We start from the raw sequence: 15983 nt of genomic DNA, 5'->3' as shown, positions 1-15983 counted from the left end.
AACTTTTTCATTTGCTATACATAAATTAAGGATGCGTCGCATAGGGTCAGCGGTAAAAAAAGTATCGATTTCTAATATTTTAAGACGAGCCAAAAATTCATCGATTATACATTTTAATAGTACATTGATTACAGAATCTTTTGATACCATGCAGACACCAGCGTACAAATTTTTTAACTTGATATACATAAAATAAGGTTGCGTCGCATAGGGTCAGCGGTAAAAAAGTATCGATTTCTAATATTTTAAGACGAGCCAAAAATTCATCGATTATACATTTTAATAGTACATTGATTACAGAATCTTTTGATACCATGCAGACCCCAGCGTACAAATTTTTTAACTTGATATACATAAAATAAAGTTGCGTCGAATGGGGTCAGCGGTAAAAAAGTATCGATTTCAAATATTTAAAGACGAGCCAAAAATTCATCGATTATACATTTTAATAGTACATTGATTACAGAATCATTTGGTACCAAACAGACACCAGCGTACAAATTTTTTAACTTGATATACATAAAATAAGGTTGCGTCGCAAAGGATCAGCGGTAAAAAGTATCGATTTCCAATATTTTAAGACGAGCCAAAAATTCATCGATTATACATTTTAATAGTACATTGATTACAGAATCTTTTGATAGCATGCAGACACCAGCGTACAAATTTTTTAACTTGATATACATAAAATAAAGTTGCGTCGAATGGAGTCAGCGGTAAAAAAGTATCGATTTCTAATATTTTAAGACGAGCCAAAAATTCATCGATTATACATTTTAATAGTACATTGTTTACACAATCATTTGGTACCAAACAGACACCAGCGTACAAATTATTTAACTTGATATACATAAAATAAGATTGCGTCGCATAGGGTCAGCGGTAAAAAAGTATCGATTTCTAATATTTTAAGACGAGCCAAAAATTCATCGATTATACATTTTAATAGTACATTGATTACAGAATCATTTGGTACCAAATAGACACCAGCGTACAAATTTTTTAACTTGATATACATAAAATAAGGTTGCGTCGCATAGGGTCAGCGGTAAAAAAGTATGGAATTCTAATATTTTAAGACGAGCCAAAAATTCATCGATTATACATTTTAATAGTACATTGATTACAGAACCATTTGGTACCAAACAGACACCAGCGTACAAATTTTTTAACTTGATATACATAAAATAAGGTTGCGTCGCATGGGGTCAGCGGTAAAAAAGTATCGATTTCTAATATTTAAAGACGAGCCAAAAATTCATCCATTATACATTTTAATAGTACATTGATTACAGAATCTTTTGGTACCAAGACAACAGCGTACAAACTTTTTCATTTGATATACATAAAATAAAGTTGCGTCGAATGGGGTCAGCGGTAAAAAAGTATGGAATTCTAATATTTTAAGACGAGCCAAAAATTCATCGATTATATATTTTAATAGTACATTGATTACAGAACCATTTGGTACCAAACAGACACCAGCGTACAAATTTTTTAACTTGATATACATAAAATAAGGTTGCGTCGCATAGGGTCAGCGGTAAAAAAGTATCGATTTCTAATATTTTAAGACGAGCCAAAAATTCATCGATTATACATTTTAATAGTACATTGATTACAGAATCTTTTGATACCATGCAGACACCAGCGTACAAATTTTTTAACTTGATATACATAAAATAAAGTTGCGTCGAATGGGGTCAGCGGTAAAAAAGTATCGATTACAAATATTTAAAGACGAGCCAAAAATTCATCCATTATACATTTTAATAGTACATTGATTACAGAATCTTTTGGTACCAAGCAGACAACAGCGTACAAACTTTTTCATTTGCTATACATAAATTAAGGATGCGTCGAATGGGGTCAGCGGTAAAAAAGTATCGATTTCAAATATTTAAAGACGAGCCAAAAATTCATCGATTATACATTTTAATAGTACATTGATTACAGAATCTTTTGATAGCATGCAGACATCAGCGTACAAATTTTTTAACTTGATATACATAAAATAAAGTTGCGTCGAATGGAGTCAGCGGTAAAAAAGTATCGATTTCTAATATTTTAAGACGAGCCAAAAATTCATCGATTATACATTTTAATAGTACATTGATTACAGAATCATTTGGTACCAAACAGACACCAGCGTACAAATTTTTTAACTTGCTATACATAAAATAAGGTTGCGTCGCATAGGGTCAGCGGTAAAAAAGTATCGATTTCTAATATTTTAAGACGAGCCAAAAATTCATCGATTATACATTTTAATAGTACTGTTACGTCCGGCGGACTTCACGATTCTTTTCTTTCCCACGACCAAGGCGAAGTTTGTTGTTAGGTAAATAAAAAAAGGAAGAAAAAAGATAATAATAATCTAAGCGGCACGTATATAATAAAACGAAAACGTGCCCAGCGAAACGGACAGCTGCAGATATCGTGAGCGACCGATAAATATTACAAAATCGGTAAATAAAAGAGACCAGGCGGAAAGATGCCGAAAGCGGATTCTTGCCGACACCCTCGCGAATAATAAGTTAAAATCACATATCGGCAAAACATAAAGACGGCGAGAACGCGCCGAAAGCAAATCCTTCCCTAGTAAAATTAGGGGAAAACAAATAATGAAAACGAAAGTGTGCAAAATAAGATAGCACACCTGCGGGTATTCTTGCGAGAAAGCGGCGAAAAATATAAAGATTAAAAAGATGCCACACGCATCGCCTCTCAGCAAACAAGCTCTAAGCCACACGCGAGGGCAATAAAGCGAGAACCCGCCGATAAAAGCGGCACTAACAAACGACAAATATCGCGATATAGGAAAAACTAACAACAAACACCGCCGCCGATATCGAAATCTCGAGAGGATAATAAAAATATAAACCTCAACAAATTCTCCATTGGTCAAAACCTAGGGCCCTAAACAAAAGCCCTGACCAATCCCGATAAACTTTTAAAGTCAAGAGACGCCTCCGGGACTGAAAGGGCGTTATTGAAAAATTCCCTATTCGTCAGGAAATATTAACAAACTAACGGGAAGGAGGAGCAAGAAGGTATATATACCCGTGACATCTCTCAGAGAATATCAATCTTTTCTCAAACCTACGCTCGCGGATCAATCACGAAAAGTTGTATCACCATCCTTCGAGTGAATCTCGAACTCGTGAGCATTCGCAGTGACATTTGTGAAATCATCGTGTGCCCAGTGCTCACCGAGTACGACGATTTTCGCGAGTGAACAACTGCGAGTGGAACACCATCCTCACGGAGGAGTCCGTAGCCAGATTCACACCTGGAATAATTAACACCTACCTGCGCACTCCATAAGTAGTAAGTTATCAAGCACGCTACATCTCCACCCTTACTAATAATACTTAAAATAATTCTGGGACTTCAATTAAATTATAATTGTTTTCCTTTTTAATTTATTAATTTATTATCCTTGTTAAATTCTAACTTCGAAAAACTGTCCTTTCTTCCCCCATCCTTATCTCTCTCTCTCTCTCGAAATCACTGTGGATTTCCCGCGATAGCGGAGCAATCCGTGATTTCTATCATCCCCTTACCTTTTGAAATCACTCCGGATTTCCCGCGATAGCGGAGCAATCCGTGATTTCTTCCATCTCCTCTTTCTCTCGAAATCACTCTGGATTTCCCGCGATAGCGGAGCAATCCGTGATTTCTATCATCCCCTTACCTTTTGAAATCACTCCGGATTTCCCGCGATAGCGGAGCAATCCGTGATTTCTTCCATCTTCTCCCTCTCTCTCGAAATCACTGTGGATTTCCCGCGATAGCGGAGCAATCCGTGATTTCTATCATCCCCTTACCTTTTGAAATCACTCCGGATTTCCCGCGATAGCGGAGCAATCCGTGATTTCTTCCATCTCCTCTTTCTCTCGAAATCACTCTGGATTTCCCGCAATAGCGGAGCAATCCGTGAATTCTATCATCCCTTTATCTTTTGAAATCACTCCGGATTTCCCGCGATAGCGGAGCAATCCGTGATTTACTCTCTCTCACTCTCTATCTCTCTCTCTCTCTCTCTCTCTCTCTCTTGAATGAACAAATAAGTAATACAATAACTAACTAAATTATTAAATAATTAAAATATCAAAATTATATAAAAATAAATATATATATATATATATTTTTTTTTTTTTTCTCTTACAAGAACTCCCAGAGTTATTTTTCAGTAAAAACTCTTCTTGCCCGGTTACTTTATTATTCGCTCTCGTAGTGGAAAATCCAAGGAAACGACCCTCGCGAACCGCTGTTAAATTGGCGCGAAACCGGCGTAATAGGCGGTTAAAGAAAGCGTTGGCACGGAGTCTGGCTGCGGGCGAAACCTTCGGCTCCCTAGAAAAAATTAACACACCGATCCATACAGAGACAACTAATACATATCACCCTACGGTCTCTCCTATTTCCTCACCCGAACATATAGAAACCCCGCTGACGCCGTCTCCCGCTACCTCTGCTTCTGCAGAATTTTTCGATTCCCCGCGAACTCCTTCTCCTCTTTCTCCCGAACCCGCTATACCTCAACGGGCCCCTTCCCCTCACTCCTCTGTTTCCTCTGAGAACGCCGATTCTCCGCGGAGCCCTTCTCCCTTTCTTCCCCCTGCTTCTCCCGAACGCCCTGAGCCACCTAGATCTCCGTCTCCGGCTCCCTCAACAATCACCCTTGAAGATTCTCCTCCCTCATCCCCAACGTCCTCTGTAAATAGGGAACATCCGGAAGGGTTTGAGGTAGTAGATATCAGCGACGACGATTCCGAGGAATCAGAATCGCCTGCCAAGCTCTCATACGAGCAATTCAGAGCTTGGCTGATAAACCAGCTCCCAGGGATACGAGAAGTCCCTGAGGAAGCTTTCACGATTGGTCCAGGCCCCGTAGACCACGAGGCCTTACGCGAATTTCTAGAGACCACCGATAGGAATAACATCATCCCCTGGTATGTTCCCGGGCGAAGATATCCTTTAGCCGTCCCTGCACACCTTCTCCTACGAACCTATCCCCCCTCCACCGCCATAATTACCGAACTCATATAACCTAGAAGTCTCTCTTACACGCACACACATGGACACTAATTTTATATACCTATTACCATTTAAATTATTGTAACCACCAATCGGGACCCTAAAATTTAAACAATAACTCTTACCCCTTTCTGCCCCGATTGAAGACCTCCGTACTAATGTATCACCCGCGACACATACACATACATTCACTCTTCATTAGCAACTAAGTCCGTCAATAATATTATTATGTATATAAATTCTTTCGTCTTTATATTAGGAATAAATTTATAAATTTCAAAATAAATGATTTTCATTTATTAATAACCCGTTCCCACTTATTCCCGTAAACCAGGATCGCACAAGGTCCCATCCTGCGTAAAAGAGATTAAATTCTCTTGCCAAAAAGGGACCACCGAGCGAACGGCCCTTTAAATAGAGTAAGAGCGACCCTTGCGGTCGTTGACCTATTTGGGCCCAGACGTTCGTTCGGGTCGAACAGACGGATAGTCTGCCGTCGTTCGAAAAGATAAATTTAGTTACGTCCTTCCTTTCGACTCTTCCTTCCTTGAGTCTGGACGTAACATAAATAAAATTTGGGGGCTCGTCCGGGATAGAAATGTGCGATTCCTGGTAGCGGTAATGAGTAAAGGAACAAGAGGTCAAACTGATAAAGATCAAATAGAAGAACTATATAAAACTGCATTAACAACACCACATAGAACACGCAAATCTAAATCTAAACCATCTGATTCCGAATTAATTCACACATCCACACCTTTAGTACCTTCAACTTCGACATCTCGCCAAATAAATTTTTCGTTAAAAGATCCTTCCTCAGAATTCGATTTAACTGAAAATACTTTAGTAGCCGAATCGCCCGAGCCAGATTCCGACGATTCCGCCGATATAACTACTGAAACAATAAAAGATCAAATCGAAAAATTTGATATCGAAAGCGATCCCGAAAATTTACTTTCTTTTAACATGGCGCAACCTAACCCCTTTGCTACCTTAAAATACGCGGTAGACGCCGTCCCCTTTTTTGACGGTAGTAACATTCCGCTAAATTATTTTATCGAGGGTTGCGAGGAAGCGAAAGCTATGCTTCCTAAGGAAGCAGAGGCTCAATTTACTAAAATTATAAGAACTAGAATAGTGGGAGAAGCGCGTCGAACAATTCGGGATGAAGATTTTGATACTGTATTGCAATTAACTACTTATTTAAAGAAAATTTATGGACCCACTAAAAATGTATATCAGTTACAAGGAGAACTAGGATGTATTTATCAAAGGAATGAAGAGGATGTCGTCACTTACGCAAATAGAGTTAAATTACTTGGAAAACAAATATTGGAAGCATATCGAAGTTCCGGTCACATTTTACCCAATCAAAATATAAAAACAACGGTAGAAAAAGACATGTGTAAGTGTTTTATTAGAGGGCTAAAGCCTGAAATAGAGCAAAGAATCGCTAGAGATTTAGACGTACAAGAAACTGTCGCCGACGCCCTAAGGATAGAAAGAGAGCTTCGAGAGATGACAGGTTTGCGCCAAGGCCAAGGCGTTAAAACAGGCCAATCACCGTACACTAATCAAGTGCGGGAAATCTGTCAGATCTGTTTCAAAGAGGGACATGCCGCAAGTAGTTGTAGGAAGCTCGTTCAATTTTCCTTACAAGGGCACGATTTTCAAACGAATAACGGAACGGAGATTTTAATTTGCCAAATATGCAAAAAACGCGGCCACAGTGCGGATAAATGTCGCCAACGCGATCCTCGCGCTCGTCAGTCAGTAAACGTAATTCAAGAAAAAATTACTATATGTCAATTATGTTCAAAAACCGGCCACGACGCCAAATCATGCCGACAAACTACTTCCCAACAACAAATTAATAAATCGACGGTTACTTGTCAATGGTGTGAAAGGCCTGGCCATTCGGCTAGTAATTGTTGGAAAAAACAGAACGAGGAAAGAAGTTTGGAAAGTAGACCGAAAGTTTCATGCCAACTTTGCGATAAATTCGGACACTCCGCTAAGGATTGTCGTGTTAAAATAAATCAACAACTGACAACGAAGAACGATACATTCTGCAGATATTGTAAAGAACAAGGCCATCTCCTTGAAAATTGTCAGTTACGCAACGCAAGTAATAATCGTCGAAAAGAAAATAATCAGGGAAACTACACAGGTCCCTCGGGGTCGGGTGCACAACGGGGGACCGGACAGACTTCACACCCGTCGACATCTCAAGAAGTCAAGTAGGCCGTCAAACCATCGACATACGACCCGTAACAGTAAACCTCGATAAACATAGTCGCGTGCCTACTGTTCAGGTCCAAATTAACGAAATACCATCGCAAATAACCTTTCTATTAGACACGGGATCCGGACCAAATATAATCAAGGAAAATTTTATACCTAAAACTCTAAAAATTAACTATACAAATATATTAAAATTAAATGGTATAAATAATCATCCCGTATATACGCTCGGAGAAGTCGCTTTAAATCTCCTTGGAATTCCGATATCTTTCCATTTAGTATCTCGCGACTTTCCGATTCCACAATCCGGAATATTGGGAAATGATTTCTTTAAACAAACATCATCGAAAATAGATTACGCTCAAGGATATCTGACCGTATCCGAAGTTAACATACCGTTTTTCTCACCGGAATCTATAATAGTGTCTCCGAGATCCGAATCATTATTTTATGTAAGGATAGAAAACCCCGAAATAAAGGTGGGATATATACCAAAATTAAAAATAGAACATGGAATTTACTTAGGAGACACTATTGTAGAGAACATCTCCGGAAAAGCATATCTCAATGTTATAAGTACTTTAGACGAAGAAGTGGAAGTCCGCGTACCCACTTTGCGTTTAAAGCCGTTGGATCAATTATTTGACGACCATAAATCCGACTGTCCGACGGTCAACAATTACGATGAAGTTTCATCTATAAACGAAGAACCAATGAACACCAACGAAACTTATATTGATATCGAAGACGAAGAAGAAATTTTCGAGGATGAAGGAAAATTTACGGAAATAACTCGAAGGACAAACAAAATTAATGTTGACAAGGGGAATAAAAATTCTCCTGAAAATTTTAATAATTCAAAAATCCTTGGAGAGGGAAGTTACCAAACCTCTCCTGAAAATTTTAATAATTCGAAAATCCTTGGAGAGGGAAGTTACCAAACCTCTCCTGAAAATTTTAATAATTCGAAAATTCCAGGAGAGGGAAGTTACCAAACCTCTCCTGAAATTTCATATAATCCAACAATTAACGGAGAGGGAAGTTACCAAACCTCTCTTGAAAAATTGAATAATTCTAGTAAAGGGAAAAATTATCAAATCTCTCTCAAAAATTTAAATGATTCAAAATCCCTTGGAGAGGGAAGTTACCAAACCTCTCCTGGAGGGGATATTTCTAGAATTTCGGAGGGAAATTTCCAAACCTCGACAGAAAATTCTAGCTCCGTCAATTGCGAGGAGGGAAGTTACCAAACCTCACTACGCGATTTGACACAATCTTGTTCTAATTTAAGAGAGAAAAATTCCTTATCAATTCTAGATATCAAATTTCCGAAAGTTGGATTATTCACAGAAGACCACAATGACAAATTAAAGTCATCTCATGTCACTATAAAAGACCTTCTTGAAAAGGCACAAAAATATTTAAATATTGAAAAATTAAACATTAAAAACTCTAAACGCATGAAAAACAGAACCAAACCGTCTTCGAAAGTTTCGACGTCTTTATTAAATAAATCGCAAGAAATTATAGATAAATTTATGCGAAAACGAAAATCTAAACATAAAAGAAAACAACAACAAATTAACGATGCAAGCAACGATTTGCATAATTGCCTGGTGGTTTCCGAGAAAAAGGAGAAAGACCGCTTTATACAAATTACCGAATTATTACGATTGGAACATCTAAATGAAAAGGAACAAGAAAGTGTAAAGAAATTAATAACAAACAGTCAAAACCAATTTCATATTCCCGGAGAAAATTTAACTGCAACTCATGTACTCCAACATCAAATACCAACCACAGATGATCGACCAATTAACACTCGTCAATACAGATTCCCGCAACTACATAAGGAAGAAATAAACAAGCAGGTAGAGGAACTGTTAGAAGGAGGCATCGTAAAACCCTCACAATCGCCATACAATACGCCCATATGGATCGTGCCGAAGAAAGAGGACTCCAAAGGAAACAAGCGCTGGAGAATGGTCCTCGACTTTCGGGCTTTAAACGACAAGACCATCGGGGACGCATATCCATTACCTAACATCATAGATATATTAGATCAATTAGGGGGCGCGCAATATTTCTCTGTATGCGACTTAGCATCTGGGTTTCATCAGATAAAAATGGATCCTGCTGACAGTCACAAAACTGCATTCACTACTCCCTTCGGTCACTACGAATTCGATCGAATGCCTTTTGGATTAAAAAACGCTCCTGCAACATTTCAGCGCCTAATGGATTTAGTATTAACAGGATTACAGGGCGAAGAATTATTTGTTTATATGGACGACATTGTTATTTATGCTACTTCCTTAGAAGAACACGAACGAAAATATAACGCATTAATAGAACGACTTAGCGAAGCTAATTTAAAACTACAACCTGATAAATGTGAATTTTTAAAAACCGAAGTAACTTATTTGGGACACGTAATTGGCAGAGATGGAGTAAAACCAGATCCGAAAAAATTAGAGGCAGTACATAAATTTCCCCGACCGAAAACCCCAAGAAATATTAAGCAATTTTTGGGACTTGCCGGATATTACCGGCGCTTTATTCCAAATTTCTCTAAACTAGCAAAACCATTAACAAATCTATTAAAAAACGACACTCGTTTCGAATGGACATCAATTCAAGAAGAATCCTTCGAGATATTGAAACAAAAATTATGTGAAGAGCCAGTACTACAATACCCTGATTTCTCTCGACCATTTATTTTAACTACGGATGCGTCAGGTTTAGCCGTAGGAGGAATACTCTCACAAGGAGAAATAAACAAGGACAGACCTATCGCATACGCTTCCAGAACACTCACGGACGACGAAACGAAATACGACACTTACGAAAAGGAAGCACTAGCCATAATATATTGCGTTAAACACTTCAGACCATACTTATATGGAAGAAAATTCATCCTAGTTACAGATCATAAACCTTTAATGTGGTTTAAAAACGCGCAAGACGCAAATATGAGAATACTTCGCTGGAGATTAAAATTAGCGGAATACGATTACGACGTTGTTTATAAGGCAGGAAAAACTAACGTAAATGCGGACGCATTATCAAGAAACCCAGTAGATCTTGAAGAAATTGATTGCAAAATAATAAAAGAACGAAAAACATTAAATCCAAATAATCCAGAAGATGCAGAAATAATTTCCAGAATGCTGGAAGAAACCGATGACGAAGAAGAAGAAGACGACGATTTTCAACTATATCTGTCAGATACCGAAGAAATTGAAGGACCAATACTCGAAGAAGAACCCCCTGATAATAATGCCGATCCTATACCTTTTACCCCCGAAGAACTAAACGAACCTCCAGCGTCACAAACTATCGAAAAAGCGCTAATACATGATCCTCCAAAACAAAACAGAACGCAAACAAGAAGTCAGGCGACAAAACGAAATATTAAGAAAAATAATGAAAATCATAATAACAACAAAAACAATACTGAAAAGATAGAAGAAGGAAACGATCCGCCAGACAAAGATCAGGATAACAAAGAAACAGATGGAAAAGAAAGGGAAGAAAGCGATGACGACGAAGAAGAAATTATCAATAAAAATTTAAAATCAAGAAAAACAAAAATGAAACCTACTATCATTGAGAATAAAATAATTAAAAGCAACGTAATAGATTCTCGCGAACTATTATTTCTGCGAAAAGACAATGTCGCGTATTTTGTCGACATTTACGGAAAACCTTTAGACTCAGGATCTGAAAAACTCTTCGAAAGAAACGAACTCCCGAATATAGGACCCCTGGAGTTAGGTAAAGCGAAAGCAATAAAATACAAAACCTACTACCATATAGTCTTACCCATCAGTGAGACGGAACGAGAAGGCCCCACAGCGACTCTCAACCAAATTATCGCGGTCATACACGACTTACGAAATTTGACTGAAAATTTAAATTTAGGAACACTCAGCATTGCAAAAACAGAAATTATCAACAACGTTCCATGGAATAATATCAAATCGCAACTGCAATTAAGATTCATTAATTCCACTACCAAAATAATCATTTGCAACGGACAAATTAAATATCCACCGAAAGATCTACGATCCGTTATAATTGGTGAGATGCACTGTTCGCCGACCGGAGGACATCGCGGCGTCACTAAGACATACATAGAATAAAACACAATTACTATTGGGAAAACTTAAAACTAGACGTTCAAAGATACATACAACAATGTTTGCAGTGCCAACTGAGAAAATTAGTACGCGTCAAAACAAAACAGCCTATGATAATCACAGACACACCAGGCTCTTCTTTCGACAAGGTAGCCATGGATATTGTCGGACCTTTACCCAAGACAGAAAGAAACAGCGAATACATTTTGACCTTACAAGATCAGCTGACCAAATACTGTATGGGTATACCATTACAAAACCAAACCTCCGAAACTATCGCAGAAGCTTTCGTAGATCGTTTCATCTGCATATTCGGAGCGCCAAAGGCAATATTAACGGATCAAGGAAGAAATTTTATCAGTGATTTAATGAGGAAAATCGCAAAATTATTTAAAATTCGTAAATTTCGTACTACTGCCTTCCACCCACAATCTAACGGATCTTTGGAAAGATCGCATCACGCATTAGGAGAATATTTAAAACAATACGCAAACGAACAAAAACAGTGGGATAGATGGATAAGCCTTGCAATGTTCAATTATAATACTAATGTACACGAAGCAACCAGACATACACCGTACGAATTAGTCTTCGGAAAAATAGCCAGAATTCCTTCGAACGAGCTTTTACCTCCAAGCGACCAATTAGCGAATTACAACGATTATCTAGTAAACCTCGTTACACAACTTCATACAATTCAAGGAAATGCTCGTGAAAACGTTATCGAAGCAAAACACAGATCGAAGAAATATTACGATAGAAAGATTAACCCCCAAACCTTTAAACCAGGAGACCATGTATTTCTCTTAAAGGGGCCAAAACCCGGAAAATTCGGGGATCACTATACAGGACCTCATGAAGTACTGGAAATATTAAATAAAAATAATGTAAAAATTAGAATAAAGAAAAATAGCCGAATCGTGCATCCTAATCGATTGCGAATTTCCTACATTAAAACCACTAAATAATCAACAAAAAGGATTAATTTTCCACAAAAATAAATGTTTTTTTTATATATATATATATATATATTAAAAATACAAAATATAATGTTAATAAAAATAAAGTAGAAATACATAAAGGTTATAAGAGGAAAAAGATACACACACCTACAAAAATAATTAATATTTCAGATGGATCGCAAATTCAGACGAATAATCGCAATATTAATAATACTAGCAGTATACCTGCATCCAACACATGGGCTAATAGGATATGACTGTGGATCTTCCTCCGCAAACCTAACCACGCTATCATTGTTAAACATCGAGGAATGCGATATCCCTCGTAAAGAAATTAAACCGGATCAAGTTTACGTACAGCTGTTACAAATTAATGAATTCGAAGCAGTGCACGTAATACAGTGCAAAGTTGAAATCGACCGATTAGTCAAGAAATGCGGAATGTTTTCTCACACAATGGATGTACATAACGGAAAATATTCATATATAGAAGAAATAACTCGCGAGGCTTGCAGGCGAATGCATAGTTACGGAAGTTATCAAGTAGGAAGCATTCTTATCTCAGGACTTAAATCCAATAGCACAATAACCAGACCGATTACGTTAGCTGGTCAAGTAGACAACTACGGCGAATGCCACGGAGGAGCATACTCAGATCCTTACGGAACATGGTCGGATGTCATTGTAGTCGGAACTGTAAAAATCACATTACAGGATTACACTGCCGACGTACGCATCAACACTAATAAAGTACAACTCAGATCCGGCATTACTTGCCAACTCGGCTCTACACATTGCATAGACATCGAAGGAGGAGACACGTATTGGAATACCGTACCTGCAGGTCCCTGTAAATTTAATAACTATGGAATATTATTCGAGGGGTACGCCTACAAAATAATTGACGACGAGCAAGGCCAAACAGTATATTCTCTCACCACACAAGACACAATATTCGCCCTAACCAGTAAAGGCAAACAAGATGTCTGCGGATATTCGATAATACGTACCGAACATCCTAAATTAATGATTTTCGAAACTGTACGAGGAACCGTCGTTTTCAAAAAACAATCGCGCGTTTCAAATCTCGATATCTTCACGTACATGAATTCTAAGTTTGTTTACGTGGAAAAACATATTCGCACGCAAATTAATCAACTTTACCATGACATTTTATTACAACAATGTAATTTAGAGCAACGAATGCTACAAAACGCTTTGGCCATAGCCACACAATCTCCAGATATTTTTGCATATCATCTAATGAAAGGGCCCGGCTATATGGCTCTACTAGCTGGAGAGGTTATTCACATCGTAAAATGCGTACCCGTCGAAGTCAAGCTCGCTCAAACAAACCGATGCTACAACCAACTACCCGTGCTTCGGGAAAATCAAACGTATTATTTAACTCCACAAACGCACATATTATTGCAACAAGGAACGCAAACCACTTGCAACACATTAGCACCCGCCATGTATCAGCTAGGAGATTCTTGGTACAAATTTATGCCAAGACCAGTGGATACCATACCGCCGGTCACTATAAAACCATTGACTAAGCCTGTATGGAAATACATCAGCCCAGGATCGCTCGCCACCAGCGGTATATACACGGAAACAGATTTAAAGGACCTACGAGATCATATAATGTTTCCAGCCGAACGACCTGCCGTCCTCAACTCCCTAGCGAGAGGGGTGATGGGAAAAACCATATCCCTGGAAGGGGGATCAATCTCCAATTTACTTGATACAAACACCATAGAAAAAATAGCAATATCTACATGGAACAAATTCTGGAATAAATTTCTATTTTTCGGGAATCTCAGCGCTGGACTAATCGGAATATACCTGAGCATCAGAGTCATAAAACTGACGCTAGACACAATAGTACACGGCTACGCCTTACACACAGTGTACGGGTGGTCCTTGTACCTGCTAGGAGCCCTATGGGACTCCCTAACACATCTACTAATACATTTGAAAACAAGGCAATCGAAAAAATCGAAAGCCAGCGTGCCGGTTCCCTATACCCAAAATAACGAGACACCTGAAACCATCCACACAGAAAACAACACAACTCCAACAGCTACCTACCCCCTCCTCCCCCCACGGGAAGATACTACATATACCTTGGAGCTTAAAGAAGCGAAATTTTAACGAGCAAGGCATACCGCCAATTACAATAACCCCCCCCCGGTTTTCTTCACCTATCAAGCAAGGCATACCGCCAATTACAATAACCCCCCCCCGGTTTTCTTCACATATCAAGCAAGGCATACCGCCAACACAATAAACCCCCTTTTTGGATCTCCCCATGCACCAAAAACAGTAAAATTTTTTTTTTATATACAGAAATGGAAACCTCTTACATCGACACTGAATTCTTGACTCGCGGTCGCCTGAAGGTGACCGTGGTAAGAGCGGAATCACCCTTGCTGTTTTGGGTACAACTAAAAAATAGCGCAAGGGAACTCCTGGAAATGGAAGAAGAAATCCAATTCCGGATGGATAGGAGAGCCAATTCATTGCTCGTATACCCTCACCATATGAAGGAGGACTTAGAGGTCGTGGTTAAAGACAAGAAAGGATGGAAGCGAGGGTTTATACAAAGCATAAATAAAAACACTTGGATGGTCAAAATAATGCTCGGCGACTGGGGAAGAACAGTGTGGCGCCGTATGAGCGAAGTGTATCACCTAGAAGACCGTTTTAAGGGGGTATCCTGGCAAGCCATAATATGTGGATTAGCCCACACCGCAGCCCCTAATGGTAGGCAAACGTGGCCAATAATGACACGAGACCTGTGTCGACTCCTTTTAGAGGGACAAGATGGATGGATAAATATAGTCCATCCTCTAAGAAAGGGTGCGGCCCTGGTGAAACTCCATATGGAGACCACCAAAATGTTCGATAGAGCATATAACTTTAGGGACGCGCTAATTCGGATTGGCCACGCCGAACTTTGCACAAAAATCACCGCCGACGTGGAACCCTCAGTCTAAAAAAAAAAAAAAAAAAAAAAAAAAAACAAAAAAAAAAAACAAAAAAAAAACAAAAAAAAAAAAACAAAAAAAAAAAAAAATATATATATAATCAGAATTATGTATTAACTTAGAGTTATTGTAGCATTTAAATAATTCTATATATTCTAAATTTTTATTACTCCACTATTCATTTGAAATCTGAATTGTGTATTAATTCAGAATTACTCTAGTGTTTAACAATAAATATTCCTATAGACCCTAAATTTTCTTTACCTTACTACTACTTCGTTTGAATTTTGAATTATGTATTAGTTAGAATTACGCAAGCGTTTAAGTACTCCCATATATCCCAAATATTAATTACTATTATCATTAGTCACTATATCATCCTACCTTTCCTCTTTATATTATGTACTTCTTTTGCATATTATAATTATAGCGTCATTATTGATGCTACACATTATCATATCATATTATTTTTTTTGTATTAATTACTATTAGACCATATATATATATATATTGAATCGTTATTGGTAATATTTCAACATTTGCGTTCTTAGATTTCAGTTTTTTGTATACTTATCATGAATATATGTGTTTCTTCTTTA

General features: G+C 38.0%; 1 protein-coding gene across 1 annotated transcript; it reads left to right on the top strand.

The window, feature by feature from the left end:
• The first annotated feature begins 5389 nt into the window (after positions 1-5389).
• LOC145946900 (uncharacterized) lies at positions 5390-8165 on the top strand. The gene has a single exon (XM_083056651.1). The coding sequence runs from the start codon at positions 5665-5667 to the stop codon at positions 7285-7287; it is 1623 nt and encodes a 540-aa protein (XP_082912777.1). The 5' UTR covers positions 5390-5664; the 3' UTR covers positions 7288-8165.
• Positions 8166-15983: the final 7818 nt, after the last annotated feature.

This window comes from Prenolepis imparis, unplaced genomic scaffold, assembly GCF_030444845.1.
Source record: "Prenolepis imparis isolate NDT839.2.m4 unplaced genomic scaffold, iyPreImpa1.0 SCAF_27, whole genome shotgun sequence".
In the NCBI taxonomy this organism is placed as follows: Eukaryota; Metazoa; Arthropoda; class Insecta; order Hymenoptera; family Formicidae; genus Prenolepis; species Prenolepis imparis.
Note: the sequence above shows the minus strand (reverse complement) of the source record. Positions and strands in the feature narration are given on the sequence as shown.

Bases quoted from the DNA above. Each gene is read 5' to 3' on its own strand.
- LOC145946900 (XM_083056651.1), top strand. From the start codon at position 5,665: ATGAGTAAAGGAACAAGAGGTCAAACTGATAAAGATCAAATAGAAGAA.